Source organism: Phaenicophaeus curvirostris, chromosome Z, assembly GCF_032191515.1.
Source record: "Phaenicophaeus curvirostris isolate KB17595 chromosome Z, BPBGC_Pcur_1.0, whole genome shotgun sequence".
Taxonomy (NCBI): Eukaryota; Metazoa; Chordata; class Aves; order Cuculiformes; family Cuculidae; genus Phaenicophaeus; species Phaenicophaeus curvirostris.
In genome coordinates, this window is record NC_091431.1 from 13,488,272 (window position 1) to 13,515,977 (window position 27,706).

At 36.9% G+C, this 27,706-nt stretch overlaps 1 protein-coding gene across 1 annotated transcript in view; it reads right to left on the reverse strand.

Moving 5' to 3' along the window:
- Window positions 1-795: 795 nt before the first annotated feature.
- The window catches only part of EDIL3 (EGF like repeats and discoidin domains 3), a 253,055-nt gene continuing 226,144 nt past the window's right edge, over window positions 796-27,706 (reverse strand). Inside the window, exons 10-11 of the mRNA XM_069880337.1 lie at window positions 12,193-12,348; window positions 796-1,759 (exon numbers count right to left, since the gene is read on the reverse strand). Of these exons, the coding sequence (XP_069736438.1) occupies window positions 1,610-1,759; window positions 12,193-12,348 (306 nt within the window). The 3' untranslated portion in view covers window positions 796-1,609. The remainder of the gene's footprint in view (window positions 1,760-12,192; window positions 12,349-27,706) is intronic.

Here is a 27,706-nt window from a genome sequence, read left to right on the forward strand (position 1 = left end):
GCCCAGGTTCATTCTTCAGCATTTGGGTGAAAATGTAATGGTGACAAAAAATAAGTTCAATGACATTTGCTAAAACATGCAGCTGTATCTCTCTCTTTTTCTCTCCAAATCAGCATGTTATGAAATTAAAAGGGTGGCAGTAATCCCAAATGTTGCGACTTCAAGTAACAGATAAAACATTCCCTCGCTTCTTGTCCCAGGATTTTTTAAGACTTAGGTGCTACTCTAACATTGCCACAGAGCACTTTATTCCAAGGAAACTTGAAGTGCTCTACAAGGGTTGGTATCGTTATCTCTGTCATCAGGGGAAATTGAGACACAGGAGGAATGTCCTGCCTAATACTCCACTTTTCCTCCTATAACCTACTTGTTAAATTGGGTTCCTTACTGGATATCATGTTTTTAAAGCAACATAGTGTTGATGTGTGTATGAAGCATTTCTGTAAATGAGGCATGATAAAAATCATGTGGCTCACTGGCATATGTCTGGAAAGACATAGTTGGGAGTGGAGGCTGCCAAGCGCCCAGCTTTGATGAATGCCTATGACACCTCTTGCATTCACATCTGGGAGGAAGGCTGTGACCACTACCATAAGAACAGCTTACCAGAAGGGTTTCCTGGCAGTAAGGGAGTGCATCTTTGAGCACCCAATTTCTCCACCCTTTATTTACCTCCTCACAGAAATTAAGGACTTTCCTTACTCCTAGGCAAGTCAAGAAACGGGCTCAGGATTTCCAATGTGCTGTGTTGCTTTTACCTGTGTGGGTACTCAAGATATCACAAGTATCCTGGTGTCTCACGTCACCCCCCCAAAAAAGCACATCTCATGCAGAATTAATAAACTTTGGCAAATTCATTAACTTCATAATGTACTGATAGCAGACTTTGTTCCATGTGCAAACAGGTCACCTCTTCCAAGGAAAATAACATTAGCAGTGATACTAAACAGAAAAGATGGAGGTCACGTCTATAGCATGCAAAATAGAGAAGGAAAATGGTGTTAGTTACAAAAATCCTTTAGGTGCATGGACACTACTGTTCAGATGAAAGTGATGAAAGGTAGCTTGTAATATCACAGGTACTATATTTTACAGTACCACAGAGTATCTTCCAAAATATATGTCATAAATACTGACAGTGTTTGATAGGCACAATTACTATAATGCAGTCATCCCCAAGTAAACTTATTGCTAAAAGCTGCAGTATCACTTTTTGCAAGTAAGATGACAGTATGATTTATGGAGAACTTGTCAGCCTAATGTTTCTAAAGCTGCAAATGAGCTTTGTCATGCTCTTTCTCTTTGCTTGTAAAAAGGATGCTGCTGTTTTTCCCTAACACATTTCAACTAGTGTGAACAACTCAAAGGAAAAATAGAAGGATAATTCCACAGTAGAAAGGACAACACTAACAGATTTCAAGGACAAAATGGGATTGGATCATTTAAAGGGCAGGCTTAGACCTCCCTGCAAAAGACAGTTAGCGGCCTACCATAAAATGAGCACTTGTTAATGAAAAACCCACTCAGCATCCTACAGGCTTTGCACAGTTTCTTCTACAGAGGGACTTTTAGCTACACCAAGAGCTGTGAAGCTTAATGGAGATGTGCCTCAATCCTCTGCTGTGCAGCCCAGCAGCTCTGACCGGAGGGTGATCCTGCCATACCACGACCATGGGAGGATGCGGATGTGCCGGGCGTAGATTGGAGGGTCAATGACGTTCTTACGGTGCGTGTCATTGTCAAAATTTCCCTGGAATACCTGAAGGGTAAGTAACAAGAAGATTTAATGGCTATGTGGCTTAAGGAACAGCTGTGATATACCCATGATATCCATGATGAATTTTGATCATCTGGGCATCCAACTGATGCTGCAGACAGCACCTGCATTTGTTAAGACCTGTGATTTCATTGCATGCCAGGGATCTTGCACCTGGGTATGATCATGGCATGCTCAGTCCTGGTGCAGATTTAGCCTTTGATTCAAAGCTTAATCTGCTGTTCTGCCAACACCCAGAGCCCCACTCTAAAAGTTACATTAAAATCATTAACATTTAACAAATGGAATGTCTCTTTATTTGGCATTTGTATTATGTCAAATTAATCCCAGGAGATCCTGTTATTGTTTCCAACAAAATAACATTAATAATTAAAGTTAAGAAGAATTTTTATTGTAGCACTTACTAATGCAGCTTGGATGCAACCATATAAACCCTTGTAAAGTTAGTGATTATCAAGGATACAACCTTCTTCTGTCAAACAAAAGTCAACATATTAATTACAGGCATTGGCTTGTGACCAAATCAAAGAATCTTAGCATGGTAAAATGCATGTTATGATGTTAGTGGCTTTCTATGATGTGGTAACTGCAGCAGTGGACATGGGTAAACCAATGGATGTGATCTATCTGGACTTCTGTAAAGCCTTTGATACTGTCTCCCACAAAATCTTTATCTCTAAATTGGAGAGATAAGGATTTGATGGGTGGACTGTTCAGAGGATAAGAAACTGGTTGGATGGTTGTATTCAGAGTAGTGGTCAATGGTCCAGATAGAGATCCGTGACAAGTAATGTCCCTCGGGGGACTGGTACCAGTGCTGTTTAATATCTTCATCAATGATATTAACAGTGAGATAAAATGCACCCTCAGCAAGTTTGCAGATGACACCAAGCTGAGTGGTGCAGTTGCCACAGTGGAAGGATGGGATGTAATTCAGAGGGACCTGGACAGGCTAGAGAAGTGGGGCTGTGAGAACCTCATGAGGTTCAACAAGGCCAAGTGTAGGTCCTATGCCTGGGTCAGAGCAATCCCTGACTTCAGTACGGGATGGGGGATGATGTGATTGAAAGCTGCCCTGCAGAGAAGGTCTTGGGGGTGCTGGTCAACGAGAAGCTTGACAGGAGCTGGCCGTGTGAGCTAACAAACCAGAAGGCCAACTGTACCCTGGGCTCCATCAAAAGAAGTGTGGCCAGCAGGCCAAGGGAAGTGGTTTTGCCCCTCTATTCCTCTCTTGTGAGACCCCATCTGGAGTACTGTGCCCAGTTCTGGAATCCTCAATCGAAGAAGTATATGGAGCTGTTGGTATGGGTCCAGACGAAGGCTACAAAGGTGATCAGAAGGCTGTAGTACCTCCCATACAAGGACAAGCTGAGAGACCTGGTGTTTTTCAGCCTGGAGAAGAGGAGGCTCCAAAGAGACCTTATAGCAACCTTTCAATACCTGAAGGGGGCCTACAAGAGAGGTGGAGAGGGGCTGTTTACAAAGGCTTGTAGTGATAGGACTAGGGGCAATAGTTGTAACTGGAGGAGGGTAGATTTAGACTGGACATAAGGAAGAATTTCTTCACTATGAGAGTGATGAGGCACTGGCATAGGTTGCTCAGGGAAGTTGTGGATGCCCCATCCCTTGTGTGCAGGGCCAGTTTGGATGGAGACTTGGGCAGCCTGATATAGTGGGATGTGGCCCTGCCCATGGCAGGGGTGTTGGAACTAGATGATCTTTAAGGTCCCTTCCAACCCAAACTACTCTATGATTCTATGATTCTATGATTCTGTGTTAATTCTGCTAGTGTGGGTTATCCAATATGTGAGTTCTCAGATGTCTGTGTTAAAATAAGTCCAGATGTTTTCCCCCAGCAGCCTCTATTTGAATTTAAAGGCCACATCACTTTTTGGCAAAATAATCAGATTTTCCTCCTGGGATATTTTCAGTTTTTATGGGAAATGTTCATTCTCTTCAAATGGCATGCAATTCACTTTTCATTTGTAAAAACTGAATTTGATGGCTTTTCAACTTGAAATGGATGAGTTTCATTTGCATCATGAAGAGAAGGAATATGGACCTCTGGAAGAAGTGCTTACTCGACTGAAATTAGTGCAGAATGACAAGTTTTCCTGGAATTTCTTAGGAAAATGTCAGAAGTTGAACTCAAAAGGGACTGATCTACTATTCTAGCCCTGAAACTGGTTCTTTTGTGACATATTTACACAGCACTTCATGAAAAATCTTCACTTTTTAGACACTATGCTGCTCTTGTTCTTAGAATTTTGAAAGCTTCTCTAGAGTGCTATCAATTTGGCATCTCAAACAAAACGTGTATCCTCCACAAGTGATGCTCTTTCATAAGTGATAAATTGCCCTTCTCATCTGGCATCTCACTAACACAGAGGTGGGAGCATTAAAGCACCTAAGAGTTAAGATAGATGGATAAAACTGTAGACAGACTGACAGTAGAAACATCAGTGTTGGAAGTCTAAGGAAAAAATGTATTTACCACAGGAAAAATTGTTTGTTGCCCAAGTACAGTCTAGGTTACATAAATCAGTTGGAACTTGGGTTAATAAGATTGCATCTGAATTTAAATTCCACTGTAGCACACAATAAAAGGCAGTCAATTTATTATCAAAGTTATAGAGAGGCACTCCCCATGTAAGATATGCAGCTACAAAAGCTTACAAGAAATGTTTTTTCATTTCACTTCTTGCACATGCATGCAATACATCTGTTGACATTTTTTATCATTGCAAATTTTAAGCAATGCAGAACTGCAGACAAACTTGAGGCAGATCTACTGGAAAATTCTTCTTCTCTGCATTTTGTTTTCTCTATGGTAGTTGTATTTCAGAGATAACATTTAAATGAGGGCTTAGAAAAAAAAAAACTTTAGTGTTTACCAGAACAATGCATTTACAGTCCCAATATTAGTACTTGCATATATCCGTGAAAAATAAATAAAAATACATGAGGCAAACCCAGCAACAAATACAACTGAACAAGGTAGGATTATGCCATTTACTTAGAGCGGGAAAACGGTAATTAAATTTGATTTCTAACTCGTACATGATTTCATTAGCACTTGAAGTCAAACTTATCTGTTTGATAACAGAGATTTATTTATGTAAACCTGAAATTCACCTTCCCTCAAAATTCAAGATCTGGTTTCAAGAAGTTAACTAGATGTCCTAGATCAGGAAAGGAATTTTTGGGAAATAAATTTATCAGAAAGTGGGGGAAGCTTTGTCAGCATCCACAAGTGTGAACTGCATGAAATATAATGTTCTAAGAGTAAACAATTTACTGGACTTTTATTTTTGTGGACTAACAGGAAAATTCTTATGGGGAAAATATATTCTTTGCCACTTTTCATTTTTCTTTAGCCTAAGTTCACTAATGGAGTCAATAAAATTGGAAAGAGCAGGAAGGATGAAGGACAAAACCATATGACTTATCAATCTGTTGCCTTATGCCCAAACACTGAATACTAACTGAACCACTGAGCAATTAAAAGCTCTTGAAGAGCCAGTACCCTCATACCCTAAATGTTCACTCTTCACATTTCTTTCTGAGAAGTTTGTTTCAGTACACAACACCTTGAAGACTGCAATGATTATTAGAATTCAAGAAGATGATTCAGGTAAGTTCTTAATGTATCAGTGTGTAAAGCCAGCACAGATCTTCATTTTGAGTTCTAGGTGGGTGCAGATCTAGTCCTGCCTTATCTCAAGCAGCAAATATACAGTGTGAAGTGACAAGATGGACAGAAGCACAGAAGAACATCCTTTTACAAATTATAAATGGACTAAGTCACTTAAGCCTGAAAGGAGGTATGATAGATACCTACGAAATCCTATCTGGCATTGAGAAAATCAATACTGGGCAGTATTGCACTGTTCCCTTATCAGACCCACAAGGGCACAAGGAATGATAGTAGGTTTGCCCTGAGCCACCTAAAGGTCACGGTTCCCCACACAACGAATAATTAAATCCTGGAAAAGTTTCCACAGCCTTTAACCACTGTTAAACATCAGATAAAAACAAAATTATTTGAAGCTTCATGACAGAATAAATTACAAGAAATACCTGAAGAAGGATAGCTTGGGATAAGTGGGATTTATTAGAAGTGATATTTGCTTTATCCAAATGTAAACCTGGAAATGAGGTTTTAGAGCACATCAATGGAGCTAATTAACAGGTGGGCGCATTCATAGAATCATAGAATGACCAGGTTGGAAGAGACCCACTGGATCGTCGAGTCAGTGGATGTTTGAGGAGGATAAGAATTATCTCAACAGAAAATCTTTCTGGATCTCATGTCCTGCAGAAACTTAAGTTGCATGAGAAGTCTGTATCAACTTTAGTATTATTGGTTCCTGGTATCTATGATAACAGCTGAAAGCCGAGACTTTAATTTTCATGCCTCAGGCGGTGAAGCCACTATGTAGTTTGCAGTATTTTAACCATACTTTTATACTGAGCAGAGTATTTCAAGTACTTTAGTTCACGAAGCAGTTAATCCTGCTCTTATTAGAGTCAGATTATTTCAGAAGAACACTTCGACTTGGCTTCTGCTTGGACCCTGCACCAGTGCAGAACATCTTTGTATAAGGACAAATAAAGGGGGCATTGTTTACTTCAAATCTTAAAGAAACCTGCATGACAATCAGTCTTTGATGGCTACATTCCCTTCTTCTAGAAACATTTTGTTTTTTTATTTCAGTTCACTGACGGCTGATTTCTATTCGCTAGTGGCTGATGAGTCAGGAGTTGGTTCACTGGGATAGCTATGCAAAAGAGTCCAGAGACAGGAGAAGGACTGTTTTTTAACTCTTTGTGACACATGAATAAGGAATACCTATTTCATAACTTTTATTGTTTCTTTAAGTTCAGAATAGATACCAGGCACATAAAACTTAAACTTGCGAAACATACGTTTTTTTCCACTTGATCCATCTACTGATGCTACTAAAATGGGAATTTACTCCACTGTACCTTGTTTATTAGTGCTTTATGATAAAGTTCAAAGGCAGGCAAAAAAAGAAATACCAATCTCCCTCCAGAAATACTCATAGAAATTCAGGGTAGATACTGTTAATATCAGGATGCTCTCTTCCTTCAGCTTTTAGTGTGGTACAAGGGAGAGGGATGTGAGCTGAAAGCACAGCCTAAAAGGAGAGTGTCTACATCTTCATCTCACATAAATCATGTTAGGTTAGCCAAAAGTCATAAAGATAACTCATAATTTAAATGTGAAGAGCTGACCCCCCACCTTAAGTTACAAACATAACTTTAAATATAAGTATTAAATAATAAGTATTATTAATAAATATTGTAATTGATACTACTTGAAAAATCACTAAAAAATATTACTAACTGTGCCAAGCATGTAGGCTACGTGTAGGAACTAAATCTATCAATGTAAACAGGTATTATAATAATAGATCACTATACAGAAAACTCATTAGCAAATCTAGCAGAAAGATGTTTAATGTAACATGATCTAACTTCACTTATAAGTAGTTTCTGATCTTCTGTTGCTATGGCAATTAACTAGACATGTAAAGCTTATAACTTATAATTAGTTAATAATTTTGTGCACAAATCCAGTGCCCATTTGCATACTGAACGTTGTCTACCTACAGGTAATTGCACTGCTGATGGCTAATAATGACCGACAGTGCTGCAGACTGCTAGACTCCTTTAGGCTACATTCAAATGCTCCCATCTTATTTTAAAAACCAGCCTCTAAAATGCCATTTGACACTGCAGCTGGCCTTGAGTTATCTACAGCAGGCTGTGCAATTTATAAATCATATGTGGAGTGTGATTAAAAAAAAAGGTCAAATTTGGTTTTAACGTCCTTAGCTTTGGAGGCATAGTGAGCTACTGACCTCTAGTTGAGAAAAACAAGATAGCTATTAGCTTTGGTCCTTTTTCTAAAATATATTTTCTTCCTACTTGCCAGCCTGCAATGTAATTTATTTTGCTTCTTGAAGACAACAGGAAAAACTTTCATCTTTTCCAGGCAACTATTCAAATTATTTAAAATGAATGAAAAGGGCTCCTTATTTTTGAAGACATGCTCTTTTTTTTCCTCAGCACAGAAGTGAACTCGAATGACTGGCTGTTATAATAGCAGAAGCTAAACAGGAGCTGCAGGAGCCACTGTTCTTGGAACAACTTCTCCATTTGAAATGGTGCAAAGAAGAAAGCTGAACACCGTATTTCCTTCTGTGTGAAACAACTAATTCTTTGCAGATTGATCAGAGGTACAGGCTGCCTAAAGTACAGACTGCTTTTTCTTTCCTTTGTAAAACAACTTCACAAATGATCAAGAGGCAGCAGTAAAAGGCTTCAGGAAATCAATGAGATGTACTGTTACGTTTGGATTTGAGATTTGTCCTGTAAACTGCATCTGACAGGATTAAACTCTCAGCTCTTTCTCCAGCGTGCTTCTAAAGTCACAATATGAATTCACAAATCATTATTATAAGCCTAACAATCTCCATAACTTCTGTGTCTGACACATTATTTTCATCTTTGCTTTTCTAGAATATAAAATGACATATTTCGTTAGCCATCTAAAAGGAGATATTTTCTTTTATTCTGTATTCCTTTTCCTGAAAGTTTGTGGAACCATCTTTGTCCTAAATTATTGAAGGATTGGACAAAGATCACAGGATGAGTAAATCACCAGTAGAGGCAATAAGAAATCTATATAATATATCCTTCATAGATAAAATCAAGATGTTCAGTTAATACTGTATGAGGATAAATTATGAATAATTTATGTTTACAGCAGTTGATAGTTGCCAGTATTTATGTTATATTCACTTCCGTTCTCCAGGCCACAAAGGAAACATTTCATGGAAATTCCTCTTTGATCTGAAGAAAGTTTCTTCCACAGTGTTCTTGCATTCTAGGCCAAATCTTGTATCTTGACTTAAGCTACAGAAATTGTTGTGGATCCTGTGCAAAGATGTTACTATCAGGCAGAACTGATTATGCAGTTCCTCTTCTGATCCTCATGACTGAGGCACAGCATCACTTTTTATTCATTTTGTTTGCACCCAGAATTTCTGGTACTATTGACATCCACTGGGCAAATCCCATCAGAGCACACTGCATCAAAACATACCTAGCTGGAGAAGTGATAAAAGGTTTGGTGTCAAACTAGAAGGTTTTACTGTGTGATGCCCCATGCTGACTGTTCGACTGCAATTTATACATTCTCAGGAATGAAACGGATGACGAAAATAGATTTGCTTGTTGAAAGTGCAAATATGGCCACACTTTTTACATTTGGAAAAGTGGGATCAAAATTTAGAGTGGTCTTGAAAAATTGAAGAGATATGCAGAAGATCAGTGCTGCAATCTAACAACTAGGAGTAGCAAGCCAAACCTTAGGATATCATAATCAGTGTTATGGGTACATTACAGAGAATGATGGAGCATGCTGTTATTCTGCCCTGAAGATTGTAACACTACAACAAGTTTGGGAAACTACACTTCAGGAAGTATTCGTGCAAGCCGAATGATCTGAGGTTAAGAAAACACACCTTTTGAGGACTGATTGAGAGAATGAAGATTATTTTTTCTCCAAGAAGAAAATGAGAAGAAATAAGTTAACATGCTTCAACCAAAACAAACTGCCTTTTCTGAAAAGAGGAAGATAAAATCAGGTTTTTGTGTCCTCTGAGGACAACACAGGTGTACTGCAGGGAGGAGGATAAGCAATCTTTCCATCTTTAAGGACATTTAAACACTAGAATAAACTGCTTATATTGTAGAATTTTTATCACTGTCTGTTTCTATGAATATATTAAGCAGTAATCTGATGGAGAATGTTGCAGTATATCAGCATTGTATGCAGTGAAGGACAAGTGAATGGATTAAGCCTTAGTTCTACAATGAACTATTTGCACCTACTTCTAAGGTGGCAGGAAGGGACTTGGGGTTCTTGAATCCCTTTTTCTGATGAGAAGACTTAGAAGGCATAGGAAGAGAAGAGCATGACCTCTTCATACATCAAGAGGTACATCTCTAGATGCTGTTTCAAGATCATTTCCAGTCGTACCTCCTATAAAGTGATGCCAAGTTCACTGACCGAAAGCTAGCATTCCTGGAATGTCAGACTGTCATCAGACTTTTGCCTTTTCCAGACTTTCGTCATACAGAAAAAAATAAATATAATAAAGGTATTTTAGATTAATGTTTGTGTATCAAAAACGGAGGTCTAAGCTCATATCAAATGATCCCAATTGTTTATTTTGTGCATATTTATATTCAGAAGTTATAACTTCTAATTTCCATCTAAGTGTGTTTGATCACATTCTGCCTTTATTTGCTCTTGATTTGCTAAAAGAATCATAATAAGATGCATCTATTTTATTCTTAGAGATGTTAATTAATATGGGATGTGATATATTTTAATAAGACAATGATTAAAATGTTTCCATTGTTCCTAATGGACTATGGGTATACCAATTAACCCAGCTGATGATGAAAGCAATTTAATTGCCTTGGAAAATGTTATAAAAAAGAGTAGACTGAAAAAGTTCTGCTAAGTGAGAGTGCATTTGCTTTTAGATTTGATTGTGACTGTTACTGTGTTTCTCTTTGGAGACTTGAACGCATGTTCTTTTTTTCAGTAAAATGAATACAACAGTCTGCTAATAGAAGTTTGGCTTGGGGAAGACATTTCTTTCACAGCAGAACCTTTGCTTCTGCTTTCATATACCAGAGATTTAAAATGGAATGTGTATAAAGTGCCTAAGTGACCATCTGTCATTTCTACTAAATTTATGGTATGTCTGTGAAAGGTGAATTGTGTGTTTCCAATTTTTATCTGACAACAAATTATACCAGACACATCCATAATCATTGGTATCAAGACCTTTCAGTTGGATGGTTAAAGCAACTGATTTGTTTTCCCTGTCTAAAACCCTTTATCATTTTATGGGGAAAATATTGTTGAGTCACCTTCCCTGGAGGTGTTGAAGGCACAGGTGGACGAGGTGCTAAGGGGCATGGTTTAGTGTCTGATAGGAATGGTTGGACTTGATGATCCGGTGGGTCTCTTCCAACCTGGTTATTCTGTGATTCTATGATTCTATATCAGTGCAGGGTAAAACAACAGTCAACTGCCAACAGTGGGACTTTACAGTGTTATCATTGGATAATAATCTTGCAAATGTAACATGTCTATGGAGACACACACATACAGTTATGTACATATTTAATCAGTAATATAGCACACCTTCCCCTAATAAACAGGTGGACATTTAATAAATCTTTTAAAATCCGTTAAATTTAAGAGATGCAATTGTCTAACTCCTCACCAATAGATCTACCTGTACTCATTCAACATATATCAGTACCTATCAAAAGTTTTCTTGTTACCTCAAAAAAAAAAAAATTATTTGAATTGAAATATATGAAGAATTTTTGTTTATTCAAAAAAACCCCACAAGTACAAGTGGGAATATTTATCACCCTGAATACAGACGTTAAAACCACTGGAATCGAAACATGTATTATCAGATACAGCAGCCATCTGGTATATTTATTAATGCATCTTTTGTTTCAATCAGACATAATCCCATTAAGATATTTAATAAATAATTCACATTCTGTCAGCTTGCCTAACATTTCCCTTAAGCAACATGTATACTGTTACCTCTCTTTTAACAGATAATATTAGGAATTCAGGCACTTGTAGTATAAAAGTGTTTTACTGTTTAGAGGAAAGGTATAATGAATAATATCCTAAATAACAAGAGACAGGCTAAATGCTTCCAGGTAAATCAATCAGCAAAACTCTACGTTCTCTACATTTCTCATTAAACATTTGCAGAGGAAGTTGTGGAAGTTTTTATGTTTCATATTAATTTAATAGTGCAATAAAAAATAATCTTTCCATTGGGTATTTCAAGCCCTAGTGATTAATTCTAGGGGGAAAAAAAAACCCAACAGAACAATACCAAATTGCTAGGAAATGAGGTACACTAAAGAGATACTGTACAGAAAATGACAGAAAATAAAGCATACTTACCAAAATATGCACTGAGACACTGCTTTTGAATATACAACTAAACCACTATTTATATACCTTCTCCTCTAAAGCTAAAAGAAGAAAAAATTCCAATAAATGGAGAACTGTAAAGTTTTATGTTCCATATTTAACAGCATTAAATCAGGTGCATTGCACTGATCGGTATGAGATTACTGCAGTGTGAATGTCATTGTGTTATATGACTCTTTTTTATTCACCTTGACTTTTATCTGTGGGATTCTATGCATATGGAACCCCGTAAAGCAGGCAGCATACAGTAAGCTACAGAATTCCAGTACCGGAGTCACTACAGATCTAGTTCTCTGTAAATGCAATCAAAATGTCAATTTTCCCTTTGCTTTACCTTATCCTTCTTTTGTTTTTCATCTTGGTATACCATCCAGTGCTCCCCATCATTACTGTAAGCCAGCTTGTAGGACCCCACAAACTGGACGTGGCCAAAATCTTTAGCTCCTTGGGTAATTATGCCAGTGATTTTTGTAGGGACAAGCAGGTCAACCTAAAGAAAACAAAACAATAAAGAAATAAAACAAAACACATGAGAGAATGGAATTAGAACAGTTTCTGTTTGCAGTCTGACTTTACACCACACCAAAGCAAAATGGTGCACTATGTCACACATTCTTCACAGACTAATCTTGGATGCAGGCAGGAAAACCTCAGGCTGTGAAGAAGCTCCTTAGTGCACGGTGAGGTGGCTTTGCACTGCTTTGCGACTTTGCCCATCGTATGCTGCCACTACAGACAGTAAGTTTATTTCCTCAAGTGGCAGGTCTATTTACTTGTGTTTTCTGTTTGTTAGTATACTGTTTATACCACCTAATGGTACAAGAGGTCTAATCTCCATACCACTTTCTAATATATTTTCCCAATAAAACAGCAGTCTCCACTGCAAATGATTTGTAGCCAAAAAGTCTTCCCATGGGGTCCTAATAATCACAATTCAATATGCCAGTGATTGATTTGCCAAGTGCCTTTTTTTACTGCAAATTAAATGGAAAGTTTAAGTTTTACTAAGTTTTTTCAAAACATTTACTATCACATTTCCTTTTCTGATGAACTCTTCTTCCCTCTTCAAGACTTCTTTTTTTGGGGGGGGGGGGGGGGTGGGTGGGCAGATGCCTTGTATTAAAATGATCAAGAAACTGAATGCAATAACAGAAGTAAACTGACCCAATAACATATTTTTAAAGGAGGAACGGAAGAACTGAATTCCCTATAAAAACTGACATTTTCTTGAAATGTGAAGGTAAAACTGAAGCTTTATTCCATGTTCTCCAGCAATGCAGCAAGACAGTAAAAAAGGTAGATTTATTTCAAAAAATAAATGGCTGTGAAGCAGTCGACATTTCTAATATTGTCCATTAAATCAGGCAAGGCAGACTAATAGAAAAATATTACAGTAAAATGAGAGGAGTCCTGAACTCCATGAGACGATGAGTGATATGTTTTTATAGCAAAAAAATTAAAAAGGTAAGGTGAAGAAATAAAAAATCTCTGGCTGATCAAATGTTGAAGATGCAGTCTGGTGATTTTGGGAAGCTGAAGTCCCCTGGCAAAATGAAATTTTGCCTGGAATCTATGGCAAGACAGAAGAACAGATGTGATAGAAAGCATAAGAAATTAATCATGAGAAGAGAAGGAAAAATAAATAAGCATAAGAACTCAGCTAGTCCAAGCAGATGCCTTTGAAAGATGGACACTACAGTTTGGATTCTATAGAAAACACAGAAAGAGTACATTTATAGGGAAAGAAGAGGGAAAATGACTGTTTAGAGCATCAGACAAGCAAGATTGGAGACCCTCGTCCCAATATTTGAAGACAGGTAGCAAATAATGAATAACATATCCTTTTAAGGAAAGAAATAACTTAAAAACTTCAATACTGCAATACTATAACAGTAAGTGGAAAATGTAATTGTTTGCAGGTGGTCTAAGAGTTTTGGTTCTACCAGAATAAACTTATTTATTGCCATCTGATAGCAGAAAAGTTGCTCAGAGAAGCAGTCCAGAGTATGAGGGAGGTATCCTTGAGAGGTAAAACTCTTTTTGTTTTCCTTTTGGTCAAAGTAGAGAGAGTGGGACTCAGAGCAGTAGCCTGCTTTAGGTGCTTTCATGGACTGCTTTCTTCTGTAAGGAGTGCAGGGGATCTTGTTTCCATAACCTAAATAGGCCTCTGGGAAATTAACACTTTTAATTACTACAAATCTTTCATGAATTAATAAACACAAAATCATCAGACCTTGCTTCTAAATATTTTGGAGTCTAAATGAATAGTCTGTTATTTTCAAAAAAGTTGATCTGGTAAGAGACCACTAATTTGCCTGCTCTTCCAGGCAATATTTGGACTAAACATGTCAGAGTCAACTTTAGATCCCCTTTATAAATGATTTTATCATTAGCATTTTCCATGCGTAGCCTCTTTTTATTAACAATTACTTGTTATACTAAAAGTTAATGTTACTCCTGTTAAGTTGAAAAAATGCCACCATAAAAATAGTTTATTTTTAAAATGTTGAAAGTAATCTGAAAGAATTTCACAAACATTTAACATGGCCACGACACTTCAGAATATTTCTTACTGAAATTCAGAATAAGGAGAAAAAAAATTCTCATTAATATTCAGAGCATTTCAAAGGAAAAATCACAATAAATCTTTATTATCACACAGATCTAGTGTTAATAAAAACATCCTACTAGCAATTGTTTTGTGCTTATATGACATACCCAGTGGGCTTGCATTCCTCAGAAAAATATGTGGGAAGTTGAAAAGTAATTTGGCATATGTTCAGTCTTTTCTCAAACACTAACACAGCACTACGTAGAATATGTGTGTTTATTTGCATGGTGTATCATGTTTAAAAAATAAAAATAAAATGAATACAAAGACTCTGCTCTAGTTCTTGACAATACAAATGATACATATTGCTGGAGATGGAGGCAAAAATAAAATAAAAGGATACATCATCAGCATCTCCTTCTAATACTTTAGTACCTTATTTACTTATTTATTCATAAGCTGATGAGAAGCCTTCAAGCAATGAAGACTGCTGTTAACTTAGCTCTGAAGAAATGCAGCTTTTACTCTGTTGCTTTATTACCATCAGTAAAGGGTTAACACCCTGGATTTTAATTCATCCCATTTAAAGTACTTTAGAGAAGAAAGGTGAGAAGAATTTACTCCAATTTCTAGGAAAAATGTCTGCATTAAAATAGCTTAAACACAAGTCATCACTTCCCATCAGGATGCCCAACACATTTATTCAGTTAGTGCAGATTGCAAGTAACAGGCAATCAAACAAATTACCAGGGAGAGAAGTTGAATTAACACACAGCCACTATGTAGTCTTCAAAGCAGAATGTGATTAACAGGATCAGGATGTGACTTCGGCTTTTTCAATGCACCAGAATTTAGAATGGGGCAGAGGCAATTAGTCTATGACTGATAGGATCATTAGCTGGTTGCAAGAAGAACCGTGGTTTACAGTTTAATGTACATTTCTACAAGCAGCTGATCAAAAAGCAGTTTAACATCTTGTGTCTGAAAGAATTCTCTTGGGATATAGCTACTTCCTTTGTTTCCCACCTTTCTTCAGATATTAAAGATAATACTAGCAATTTGGAGGAAAAATTAGTTTAAGAAAAGCACAAAGATAAATCTTCCTGAATAGGAAATATTTTTAACAAACCACTGCACAGATGCACATCATGAACTGTGTGAGTGTGCAGCCAAATGTGGAGTAAGTAGTACTTGCACTCTAAGTAGTTCTTGTTGATCAGGAAAAACCAGTCGCATGCATGCTCTGTCCCTGCTGTGAACAGTCTGAAGCCAATAAACCTCAACTCTCAGCACCTGACTATGCAGATGTGCCCAGTCTTCACACGCCCTTTGCACCTGAACTCCACAAGAATCGCAACTTAAAAATGTGGAGACCTTCTTCCTGGCAAAATTCACTTCTTCCAAAGGAAAAAACGTTAGGATGAAACACTAATAGATGTTTGGGATAGCTGCCCATAGACCAGTTTAAATCTGCAAGCAGCACAACTATGTTTGCATACACTGTGCTAAAGCACAGGTATACTGGTTCTGGACTCAGGATAGTCCTTATGATGATGCACTGCCTACCACAACCTACTGGCTTGGGTCTCCATTACATCCTGAAGCTCATATGGGTGGAGTAGATGTCCCATGAAATATTAACTGTAACTTTCTGAATGTGCTTTCCCCCTCCTAACACATGTTTTCTCTCTTCTGCATACTTGGTGGAAACAAATTAAGTTCCAGACATTTGCTGGAACTATTAAGGGTCAGAAGAGCACATGAATGACAAGACACACGTGGACAGGACTCAGGAAAGTAAGTGGGAATATTCAATGAGGTCACACGTGAAAGCTGAGTGACCACACAGCTCAAGTAGTCTCTCCTGGAGTAGAAACACACACTGTGACCCTGGCTTACAAAAAGAAAAGCTTCAAGAAGATACAAACCTCAGAAGTTTCCAACACCTCAGATGCTAACAGAGGAGATGGATGCCCCTACAAGGCAACTAGCTCTGGGTGGCCTTGCTTGATAAGGGAGGTTGGACCAAGATCACTTTCAGAGGTCTACTTCAATCTCGACCACTCTGTGATTCTCTGTGATGTAGCAAACCCAGCCATGCTGCTCAAAGCATTGGAAAGTGGGAAACAAATAAGCAGGGGTATGCTGTATTAACACTGACAAACAGCACAATGCAATGGATGCAGATCTGTCAGGCCAAACAGCTGATATGGAGAAAAGGATGTCTGCACTGTGCGCTGCAGGGGTTTTACTTCCCATCTGTCTGGATCAATGTTTGAAGCACATCTTTTTGCTTATTTTCATCTTAAAGGAATCAATTTCATGCTCTGTAAGGATACTCCATCATGTGAACCAAAGTATGAAAAGTGAAGACAGTTTTTAAAAATAACACACTCCTTATCTACATTGTAACGTTAAAGAACAAAGAATCCAGAGGGCACTGGGTCCTGTTTCACAATGTAGGTAATGGTAAGATGGTTCACTTGATCTTCAGCTGTGCATCTCTTCACCTCAGGACATATAATCTCAGCTTCAATTCAAGGATGAGAAGGAGAGAGATGGAGTGAAAGACTTCAGAAGTGCTGAGAGCTAATGTTAGTTCAATAACGCTTTTTATTAATTATTTCAAGTATTCATTTTAGTCCCCTCCTACATACATGTTATGTTTCTGCTCCGAGTATACCCATTTTTTTTACTGTAATTTTAGAAATGTCATATTTCTACCAGGTTTTCATCTATTTACCTTTGTGATTTTTGTATCACCAATTGCCTGATAATGCTCATGAAATTTCTGGGTAAATAAAGATTTCTTTGGTAAGTAAAAATGTCTCTTGGACTGAAAGCAACAGGGATCAAAAAGAAAGAAACCTGGATCCAACGTAAGGAAGAGTAAGAGGAAGCACTGTCAAGTTGGGGGCATTACCCTTAAAAGGTTGAAAGAAGTAGGCCTGCACAGTCTCAGCTGCTACTTCACCAGTGTGTAGATCTGTTTATCACATCTGCTGATCTTGCAAGGAGGTTTCAGATATTTTGGGATGCTTAAAGTAATGTTAAAGACTCAAGGTACTGTTACAGACTCATGGCTGTGCACCTGAATCCCATTAAGAGAGTCTAATGCACTTAAGCTGTCCTGAGCAGCGTATTGACTCTTCATCTAAGACTTTGTGACTCCCATGATCATTCCAGGATAAACTGGCACACTCAGATAGTTGCTGTCTTCCTGCAAGCCTAAGAAGAGGAGGGACATGCTTGCGGTGTCAACAATATAAAGGCTGAACAGCAGCTCTCCTTACCTTAATGCATCAGATGTAGGCATTTAGCATTCTTCTCCATGCCCAGAAACATGGGATAAAAGGAAAATAGGTGATGATGCAGTACCATTGCTGCAGATGTACCATATTTATAAGTTTCTAACATCATTTCAGCAGCATTTCTTCTTTGTAAAGCATGAAGGTTAGCATTTCAGGCTGTTTTCCAAAGGCTCACAAAAAAAACCCCAGAACCCCGAATCAAAGACAACTTCATCTAGAATCTATCATGCCTAATTGCATCTAAAAACTCCAAAAGAAAACAAAGAACCAAGCAACTACACACTCTTGGTAGAGAAATCTAATTTCCATCACAGCATCAAATGTGGCAGACTGTTTTTAGTACAGTCACTTAAGCATACTTTATTAACTATTTATTAGTAAAACCTGAAAATATTACACTAAGAAGATACGAGACAAAAGGAAATGCTCTAGAAGCAGCTGTAACAGTTTGATAGGAAGAAGCATTTCTGAGCATTCTGTTCAATATTCTACTGCAAAGGATTTTAATTCTTTCAGAAAATAACAAAATAAAATAAAATAAAATATATCCACATTTATCTGGGTCTGTATTAGCAAGTGTATGTTTGAAGTTAAACTTTTTCTCACAAGCCCAGGTAAAGATGGGTTGTTTTCAGAGGAAATAAGATTGGAATACCATTCTTTCTCTTCTTTAAAAATGTTGGGTTGTTTTGCTTGCTTCTTTTTCAATTTAAGCTTAAACCTTCAACATTAACTTCGTGCCACTCTATTTTTAACATCTGTTGTCTTGTAGGCTAAGATAGTAAATAGAACCCTTATTTTCTTATTTACTCTTACTTGCCTCTTCTTAAAGAGCATATTCCCTCTGAATCACTTTATGACTGCAGCAACTGCATATAAGAAACAAGTTTGAAAGAATACCATGTACCTCCAGCTGTCCTCAGTACAATTTAAAAGTGAGAAATTGGAGTGTGAGGTCTGTTGCTCAAAATTTCCGTGAACTGTCAAAAACACATTTCAGGATGTTCTTCTGAAATTTTTGAAGTGAGACACACAGAAGCTCCCAAATTACTTTGTTTCCATGAGCTCTTAAGGAATGGCTACTTCTTAAATAGCACAGACTGTGTCAATCCTTCATTAATGTATTTAATTACTTAGTAATAATTGTTATATAGGTATTATGGGAAAAAGGCAAAAAAACCTCTGAAGTACTAGAAATTTTTTCAGCATGTTAGTAAAAATCCAGCTAAATCAGATTTCTATGATCCACTGCATAGCCAATTTTTATTACCATGTCATTTTATTGCCATCTCAAACCAAAAATGTAAAAAAAATAAGAAGAAAAAGAAAAAAAAGCCAATCTTAGACTTTGGATCTAAATTTTCAAAAGCACCAAAGGGAGTTGCTACCTATTTCCTATGGGAACTCAAGGCAGCTGATGTTTTGTGGTCATAGTGTCCGCATACTGGCAAATCCAGCCTGCAACACATGCAAGATAATATTATTTTCATACTGATCCTGCAAACTGGAATGACTTCTGCGGGTAACTGCTGCAACTTGTCAGGGAGTACTCATGTCCTCATGGGAAATGGTAGTACCCACTATGTCCAGGTCTGAAGAAAAAGGAAATTTACTATTTCAAAATGATAACATCAGTGATGACTGAATATCTAAACTTTTCTCCTAATACTGAATACTTCAAGTCTATGTACAGGAGTATTTTTACCATGAATGTGATGAGAGGACTTTAGTAGAGGTGTCATAGTTGATTGCTTTGGTCACCAACAGTCATGAAACCATTAACAAAGAAGCAATGGCCTTTCTGTGTGCTATGGAATAGTCAAAGCTTATCAGTCCTTTATGATGCTGAGAGTTTTAAAAAGTCCATTAAATTACCAGTGATTAAGCAGGCTTAGACAACTGGTAGAGTTACAAGAAGCTTCTGAGCTGCATTAGTACATTTGAGGAGCAAATAAAATCTGTAATATCATTCTGTGCTAGATCAATCAATTGGAGTTCTTGTGGGAAAGCCAGGAACAAAACAAGTAGTTGGAGTAATTGATGATACAAAGTGCTAACAGTGCATTATGCTGCCTTTCTGTCAAGGTCTTCAGCCAAATGCTACGGCAAGCAATGACTATGCAGTACAATTTACTGATCCAAACACCTAGTAATGGCTAGAAATAGATATGGAAATAGGCAAAAATTCATTTTCCTTCAGTTCTTTGCATAATAGTATATGCCTTTTAAAGCAAAAATTGCATAAAACAGCATGATGATAGGGAATAGCTTTCAGAAGTGTGGTTTCTGGAAGATATAGTTTAAAGAAGATACTGTGGTACTAAAAAAAACAATGCTGAGGACTTCTGATCAAAAGTTTTTGACTCTGAAGGTGAAAATAAAACATTGACAAGAACAATTATGAAAATAAAAAAGAAAAAAATTATGGAAAACATCGACCACTTCCATTTTTGCTCATTCTTCCTCTAATTTATAAACAAGAACAGACCATCCTAAGATGCTAGACAGACATGCACCACAGTTTAGATAGTGAGAAGAGCAAGAAAGCGGTTCTGTTCCCTCTCCTTATTTTACTAATTATATTTCAAGTTGATGAACAAATTAATAAGATTTCCTCTGTGTCAGTGCTGTGGGTTCTGTCCCAGTGCAATTTCCCTAGTTTCTGATTAACACCACTGCAGAAAATCTCAGGTGCTGGGGTGTGTAAAGCAGCAAAATACTGCAGACACAGATAGGAAAAATCTTGGATTGTAAGCAGGGAAAATGTGATCCATTTAACCATAAATAGCAGACTGACTGATAACCAGAAATATAAGATGTATGGAAGTTAACATTTTATACCAGCACTTCAAAACAATGTCAAGTTTTGAACTGCAGTCAGGAGAAATCTAGGTATCTCAGATTTCATTTGTCTCAGTTTTTCAGTGCATTATGGGTTTTAAACTGAAATGAAAGGCTGGTGATGCAATGCCTGGGAAAGCAAAAACCTTCCCTACAAATGAATTAGTGCAGCTTCTGCTTGGTTTTCAGCAGGGAAGATGATGCAACAACTTTTATTGGAAGACTGATAAATATCCTTGGAAAACTGTTGGGATCATAAATGGACCCACCTATGCACAAGCTGTTAATTTTATCTTTAAAATGAAAAATTATGACACCAATACAGAAGTTCATTATTCATCTGGTGCATTTTTCTCAGGTAATGAATAACTTCACTAATATTTTCTGCAGTACCTAAACACATCCCAATAATCTATGAGTATCTGGGCTATAGATTGACAAGTAAACTGAAGATAAGCTTGCATGTGAGATACTGCAAAGTGACTAATAATAACTACAGAGCTATTGAAATGCTAACAAAAACCCGCCTGTAAGCAAAGTTAAATCTGTCTAGAAGATAAGTGAGGTTTAGGCTTAAAGTTTTTCCTTGTATTTAAAAGCTGAGTGCATGACTCTTATTTTCATAGGAAATGTAGCCATTTTTAAGAATGACTTTGCCTATGTGCCAGACAGGATTATTATGCATAACCTGTTTCATACAGATATGGTGCTGTAGCTGTAAACTAAAAATGTCAAAAACCACAAAAGCTAGACTTTGAAAACAACGGTAAGCTTTTTCAGTGATACGCTGTCAATGACCAGAAGATATAAACAAAATTGGTGCCCTACAGTGCAGGAATTGGCTTTGGTTTTTTTAGGTAGAGAAGTGTTTTTCCAGGTTTGCAAAAGAAATGAAGATTCTTTTTCCTTTTAGACTAAATGGCTTCGCACTTCTGAGGCAATAATCTTGTAATGTACTGGTTTAAATACAATTAAAACATCTATTAATCTTCACTCCCCAGGACATAAGAAAGATTATCTGTTATTAGTCAAAAGGACACCCTGGAGTCCTTATTACAGAGCTTCATAAACAGACCTCTGGTCAAAACAAGACTAGGCTACTGGCAGGACACATTCAACCATGGGACTCAGTTCTGCCTTTGATCTGACACAGACCTATTTTCTTGGCTTTCAAAACACCCTGTAATGCTTATCGGCTCCCTGCACCTACTGCAGAGTATGTGGAAAGCATAAGGCATGACTGATTTTAGGGATTAACACTTTGCTAAAATTGTTGACCAAGCCTGGAGTTATACAGGAAAATATTTTTTCTGTTCCTCTGAAGTCTAAAAAAAATAAACAAACCACAGTGTACTGTCAGAAATGGGGAAAAAACCCCAAACCCAACAAAAAACATCCTGAGAGATACAAGATGAAAAAGTAAGGTTTTGAAATAGATCATCAGTATCTTGGTTATTAGGCTTGCCTGGGCCAGGTTCAGTTTCTGGTCCAGGAAAGGAAAAGTATGTTCATCAGAATGGACTTCCACACACCAGATTAAAGTAATTAAATAACTTTTACCATTTTTACCTTATATTTCATTTTAGAGCTTTTGTGATGACAGTTTCACAAAAACTGATTGATATCATAGGAATTTTCAGCAAGGAACTTGGAATAAATTAACTTCCAAACAGTTCAAACTCAGATTTTAAATTAGGACTGACAGATGCTGTAGCAGTTAATTCAAACTGCACTATATTAAATTAAATATTAAGCGAAGTGGATCTGGCACCAGAGCGTTAGTATTCAGAAGTGATAAAGAATTGATTTGTCTCTGAAATTTCAATGATAATTTTCATAAAATTAGAAGTCTGACCACTTTAATAGTGGTATGAATTTCCACTGCAGAAGTTCAAATTATCTATAAGTTTTGTCATTTGCTGAAACAATTCTCATTTCTTAAAAAAATTGAAAGCTATTCTATCTTTTGTACTGTTAATTAATCAAAGGGGTACTGATGCTGTGGTGCATTAGCAACAGGGTAAATCAATACAGGCAAATTATTTCCTAAGCTTATTTGTACTCTTCCTAGTTTGTAGAAGAAAATGATACAGAGGATAGATATCTCTGGACAAGGAGCCTGGTGGTTGAAGTTGCATATATTTTGGAATTAAGCAACTCTCCCTATGCCTCAATAGACTGTATTCCTTAGGAAAATGTCTGTCTGTGTTTGAACTCTACAACTCAAATTACATCTGAACAACATAATTTTTTTTTTCAGATTTGTAAACTTAAAACATTCCTGCTTTTGCACCCTAACCCATGTGTGAACGTAACAGGTACACAATGCAAAAGGTTGTCACATAAATATACACATCTCAACTTCTCATCCAACACTACAACAGGGTATGAAAACATTTTATTTAGGGTTAAGAAAGCTAGGATCTAGCTAAGTGAGTCTGGACACAATTTCAAAACTGACGGCTTCCCACAAAGAACACTGGACAAAAGCTTCCAGAGTTAAATAGAGGGATCTGCAGCTAGAGCCCTTCTTCAGAAATCTCAAAGGCCAACCATGGTCAGGCAATAACCAGAACCTACTCCATTCCAGGACCAAATTAGATGAAATAAACACAGATTTCTGAGCTTGCTTAGTCATTTCTTCTCACTCATCACCAATTGATTCTGCATTATGCTCTACTGAAAAAAGCATCAAAGAAACCACATGCAAGTTTTTTATAACTTAAACACAACCTAGAGTACACTCCTACACGTAAAGCCTCTCTAAGCCCTCCTGAACTAAAAAGAATGAACATAATGATTGTTAAAGGTCATTACAGAGAGTCTTCATATCTTTGAGATGACACTCAAAAGTCATCTTGTAGATGTTAAAAGTACTAAAATAATATTGCCACCATTTCCAGTATAAATAACTATGCAAAATGTCATGCTTGTTGCTTTCTATACTTAACATACTAAAGATTTAGAAAACAAATGTTATGTCACATTCACACTAAGCAGGTTAGTAAAAAAATTGACATTTGAATTGTTTTTCTATATATGAAGAGAAATCAAGTGCCAAAATCCCCTAGGAGTAGTTTGGCTACAACTAATTGCAACTAACATTTATGGAAAAGAAGAAAACAACTGTTGTTTTGAATCAAAGATAGTAAAACAGTAACTATGGCTGGAAAAGCAATTACAATCCTCTCAAAGACAATGATTTTTTGTAATAAACGAGGCTGGATCCCAAAAGAAGTAATATCTGAAGCAGAATATTTGCAGAATCCTACATTTGGACATACCCACACAACCTCTAATGACATCAGTTACAACTAACAGAGAGCCACACATATACCACAGAGGGTGAAATCTGGTCTGCCATAAAACAGTAGAAGGAAAAGAAATGGTCAATTATTAATGAAATCAAAATCTTAACTTCAAAGTTTTAAGCACCATCGCACAGAGAAGTTTCTGAAATCACAGCATTAAGATTTTGATTAAATTAAATTATTGAAAACCTTGGCTATAGGTACTGCACATGGATACAGGCATTAGAGATCTGGGTTTACAAGAAATTACTAACTCAGTGAATCTGATCATCTTAGATCACAGACCAGAGGTCTTACCACTAAACTACAGATCATCCACTAAGGCTATTTAGGTTAGGTATTTCAGACCTTTTAAAGTGCAAAGCCATGGAAAAGTCTGACAAAGCTTTTCCTGCAGATACTTTTGATTTAGAAAGACTTTGCTGAAAAGAAGGAAAGAGGGTTCACATAAACACCGAAATGTTACCCTGGTTTAAACGTGCTTTGTGATTCTCCATGGTAAATGATCTATACTCTATGATGAACAAGAGCAAGAAGAAAATCACCTGCAAGGAGAAGCCTGGCTGCATTTCGATTGCTCTGAAGCCAATTGGAGTCTTTATACTGGCAGGATTTCAGAAGAGCTTCTATTTGAATTGTTTTAAAATGGCACCAGCTCTTGACAGGTGGTGGGAGGAACAGCCTGTCGAGAGACTCTTGCTGACTGTAGCTCAGTAGAGCATGGCAAAACATCACAGATGCACGAGGTAACAAGGAATGCAGTATATTCCTGACACTACACAAATGACTCATGCAAGGCCTATTGAAAAGTCTAAAAGAAATGCTGTATTTTGAAAGGTGACTTTGTTTTTAATTAAGACAACTCTTTCAGTGCATTTGCACACATTTAGCAATTTCTCCTTTCTATGTTGAAATTCTTTTGCAGCCAAAACCTATTCTTCCATTATAGAAATACTGAGATATATATATATGTACACATATGTATGTCTACTTGCATACACAGATATATAGATTCAAAATATGCTGCATTTCTGCTTGATACTTTTCATATTTCCTGATCTGTGAAGTTGCTATTTGTGTTACATGAGCATGCTCCTAAACATCCTCCTTAATTCATGAACATTTTGAATTATTTGTCTACTGATGCTAACCTTTACCACAGCATTCTGTGTCCCTATGTCAGGAAGATATTTATTTACTTACATAATTGTAGTAAATTCAGCTGTTATCAGATGTAAGCACACATGGATAAAACAGCAAATTTATAAAAGAAAAATACTGCTGATAGGAAGTAGAGAAAGCGAATTTCTTGAAGTAGAGGAAATCAAAGACTGGGAGATATGTTGTAAGTGATCTAGGAGAAAAATGGCAATAAAATCCTGCAGGATTATCTGGCTGTTGTAACTGGTACACTCGTACCTAAGAGATCACACCCGTAGCTTAAAGAAGTTTCATTTTCATTATGATGCCAAGGATATGGATATTGGATGATATTAAGACCTTAATATTTTTTTCACCAAAGCTATGTGAAATACTAAAAACATGTATTTACATTATTTTTTACTTGGTCTACATTTAATGTTTCCTTCTGCAAGCTCTGGGTACCACAGCCAAGCACTATCAGAAAACAAAGCAGTTGCATTTAGAAGGTTTAAAATAACTGCCGGTGCTGTGTCTAAAAAAACCCACAAAATCAAGCTCTTTTCTTGTTCCAGTATTTGCCAATAATGGGATAAACAACTGAGCCTTAGGGTTTCACTGTGTGAAGCACCTTCTGGAGAACATTCTATGATTCTATTTCCTCTACCAGCTTTGCCACAGCTACATTCTCACCAATTCATGCAAATGCTTCGTTACTTGTTATACACATCTGTTTCCTGAATTATTTTTAGAATATTGTAGGAATAGCCTTCTTTTATCATTTCTTTCTGCATAAGTTAATGTGTACTTACTCTTCTTACCTAATCCACTCTGGCCCCTCTGAAAATAGACAAAAATAATTTATGTCAAAATAAGACAAAAAGGACTTAATACAGTTTTACGGAGCAAGGAAAGCCTGTTAACAAGTGCATAAGGAACATATAAGTCACATCACATGAATCTTAAATTTACCACTACAACAGTATGAAGTGAATTGCATACCAAATATTTTATATCATTTGTTCATAGCATTCATAGTTTCTCATGATGCATATGAGAGAAATAAGGCTTATTTCTGTACAGCAGATGAAATTTAATGATCCTGAAGAAATATGGAGCCAAACTTTTTGAAGGGAAAGCACTGAACTCAAACAAATGAGATGGGACTTGCCAGTATTTTTTACGTACTACTTACACGTAGACCTCAGCAATATATATATTAATTCTGCAGAAACTCATGGAAGAGCTAAACTTTTTCCAAACAGGATATCAAATCAGCAAGAAGGGATATGACATACATATTTCTTACCGTAAATGCTGATAATTTTATCTCTACCACATTCACCCCATTTCTTCTAGGGGTGTCTCTGCATGCATGCAAACAAGATTAACAGTTACATATGCAGTCCAACTCCAGTTGACGTGCTGCCAGATCATCATAAGAAATTATTCTTTCATCAACAGCAAACTAAAAATAGCAGCAATTCAAAACTGTACATATATGACCTATGGTTAAGTTTGTCTCTTATCTGCAAAGAACAGTGAGACACACACCTTATTCTGCTTTTTGCAGGTGTGATCTCAAATTAGTTTTGTTTTCATGGGCTCCAAAGGGGAATAACGTGTCTTACTCTTAGTTCCCCAAAGCACACCAATTAGCCCTGCATGTCTCTTGTTCCACTGCTCCAGTCTGACACAAAGCTGAGCAGTTGTAGCAGCTATAACACCAGTGACAGACACAAAATAAAGGTTAAGATCCCACAGCTGCTCAATTACAAGTATTCTCATCAGACTGTCTGTTTCATGATATGTTTCTAAAACAGTTTTACCAATGAAAGGTAGAAAAGTAAAAACCTAGTCCTCTGTGCATATTGCAGTCTGCTTAATTATGTTAAGAATTAAACTCTGGATTCTTTTTCCCCAGCTGAGGAGTAAACCCTGAAGTATACTTCTTAAAAGGAAGTATTTAAAAGGTTACATTAGCTATTTTTGACTTATTGCTTAAAATGTGTTACTGGTAATAAGCTCAACAGCATAAAGCCTCCTGCAGAGATCTGATTATTAGCACACCTATTTGCTTTTAAACACAGATTATAAATATGTTAACATACCCACAGATTAAATACCCAGATCTTCAACTGATCAATAAGGTAACAGAGGCAGTAGAAGAATTGGGTTTTGGTTGGAAGGAACTTAAAGACCATCCAGTTCCAACCCCCTATCATGGGCAGGGACACCTTCCATCAGATCAGATTGCTCAAAGCTTCAAGAGGAAACAGTTATGATATAACATGCTGTGATTTGTTTCCCTAATATCAAACTGATTGTCTCAGAATCATATCTTTTTTCAAGTTACCTATTTTGAACTAATGAATGCTCAGGCTTCACTAGTTTCATAATTTTGTTCCTCTTTTGACATGTAAGTGTCAGATACATTTCAATGTGGAATGTTTACAGTGTATGTAGCATGCCTCATTTGAAAGCTTGGCAGCTGGCTGCTCTGTGACTGTATAAATGCAAAAAGTGCTGAAACCTTGCAGGTTGTTTGCCTACTTGCTGCTGAAACACCATTTGCGATAGGTGATTCCACTGCTGTGGATGCCTTGAGCACTGCTTCCAAACTACCTGCCCAAAATAATGCAGCAGCTTTTATTAAAATGAAATATATTCTCCTTACTTTCGGTAAGTAAGTGT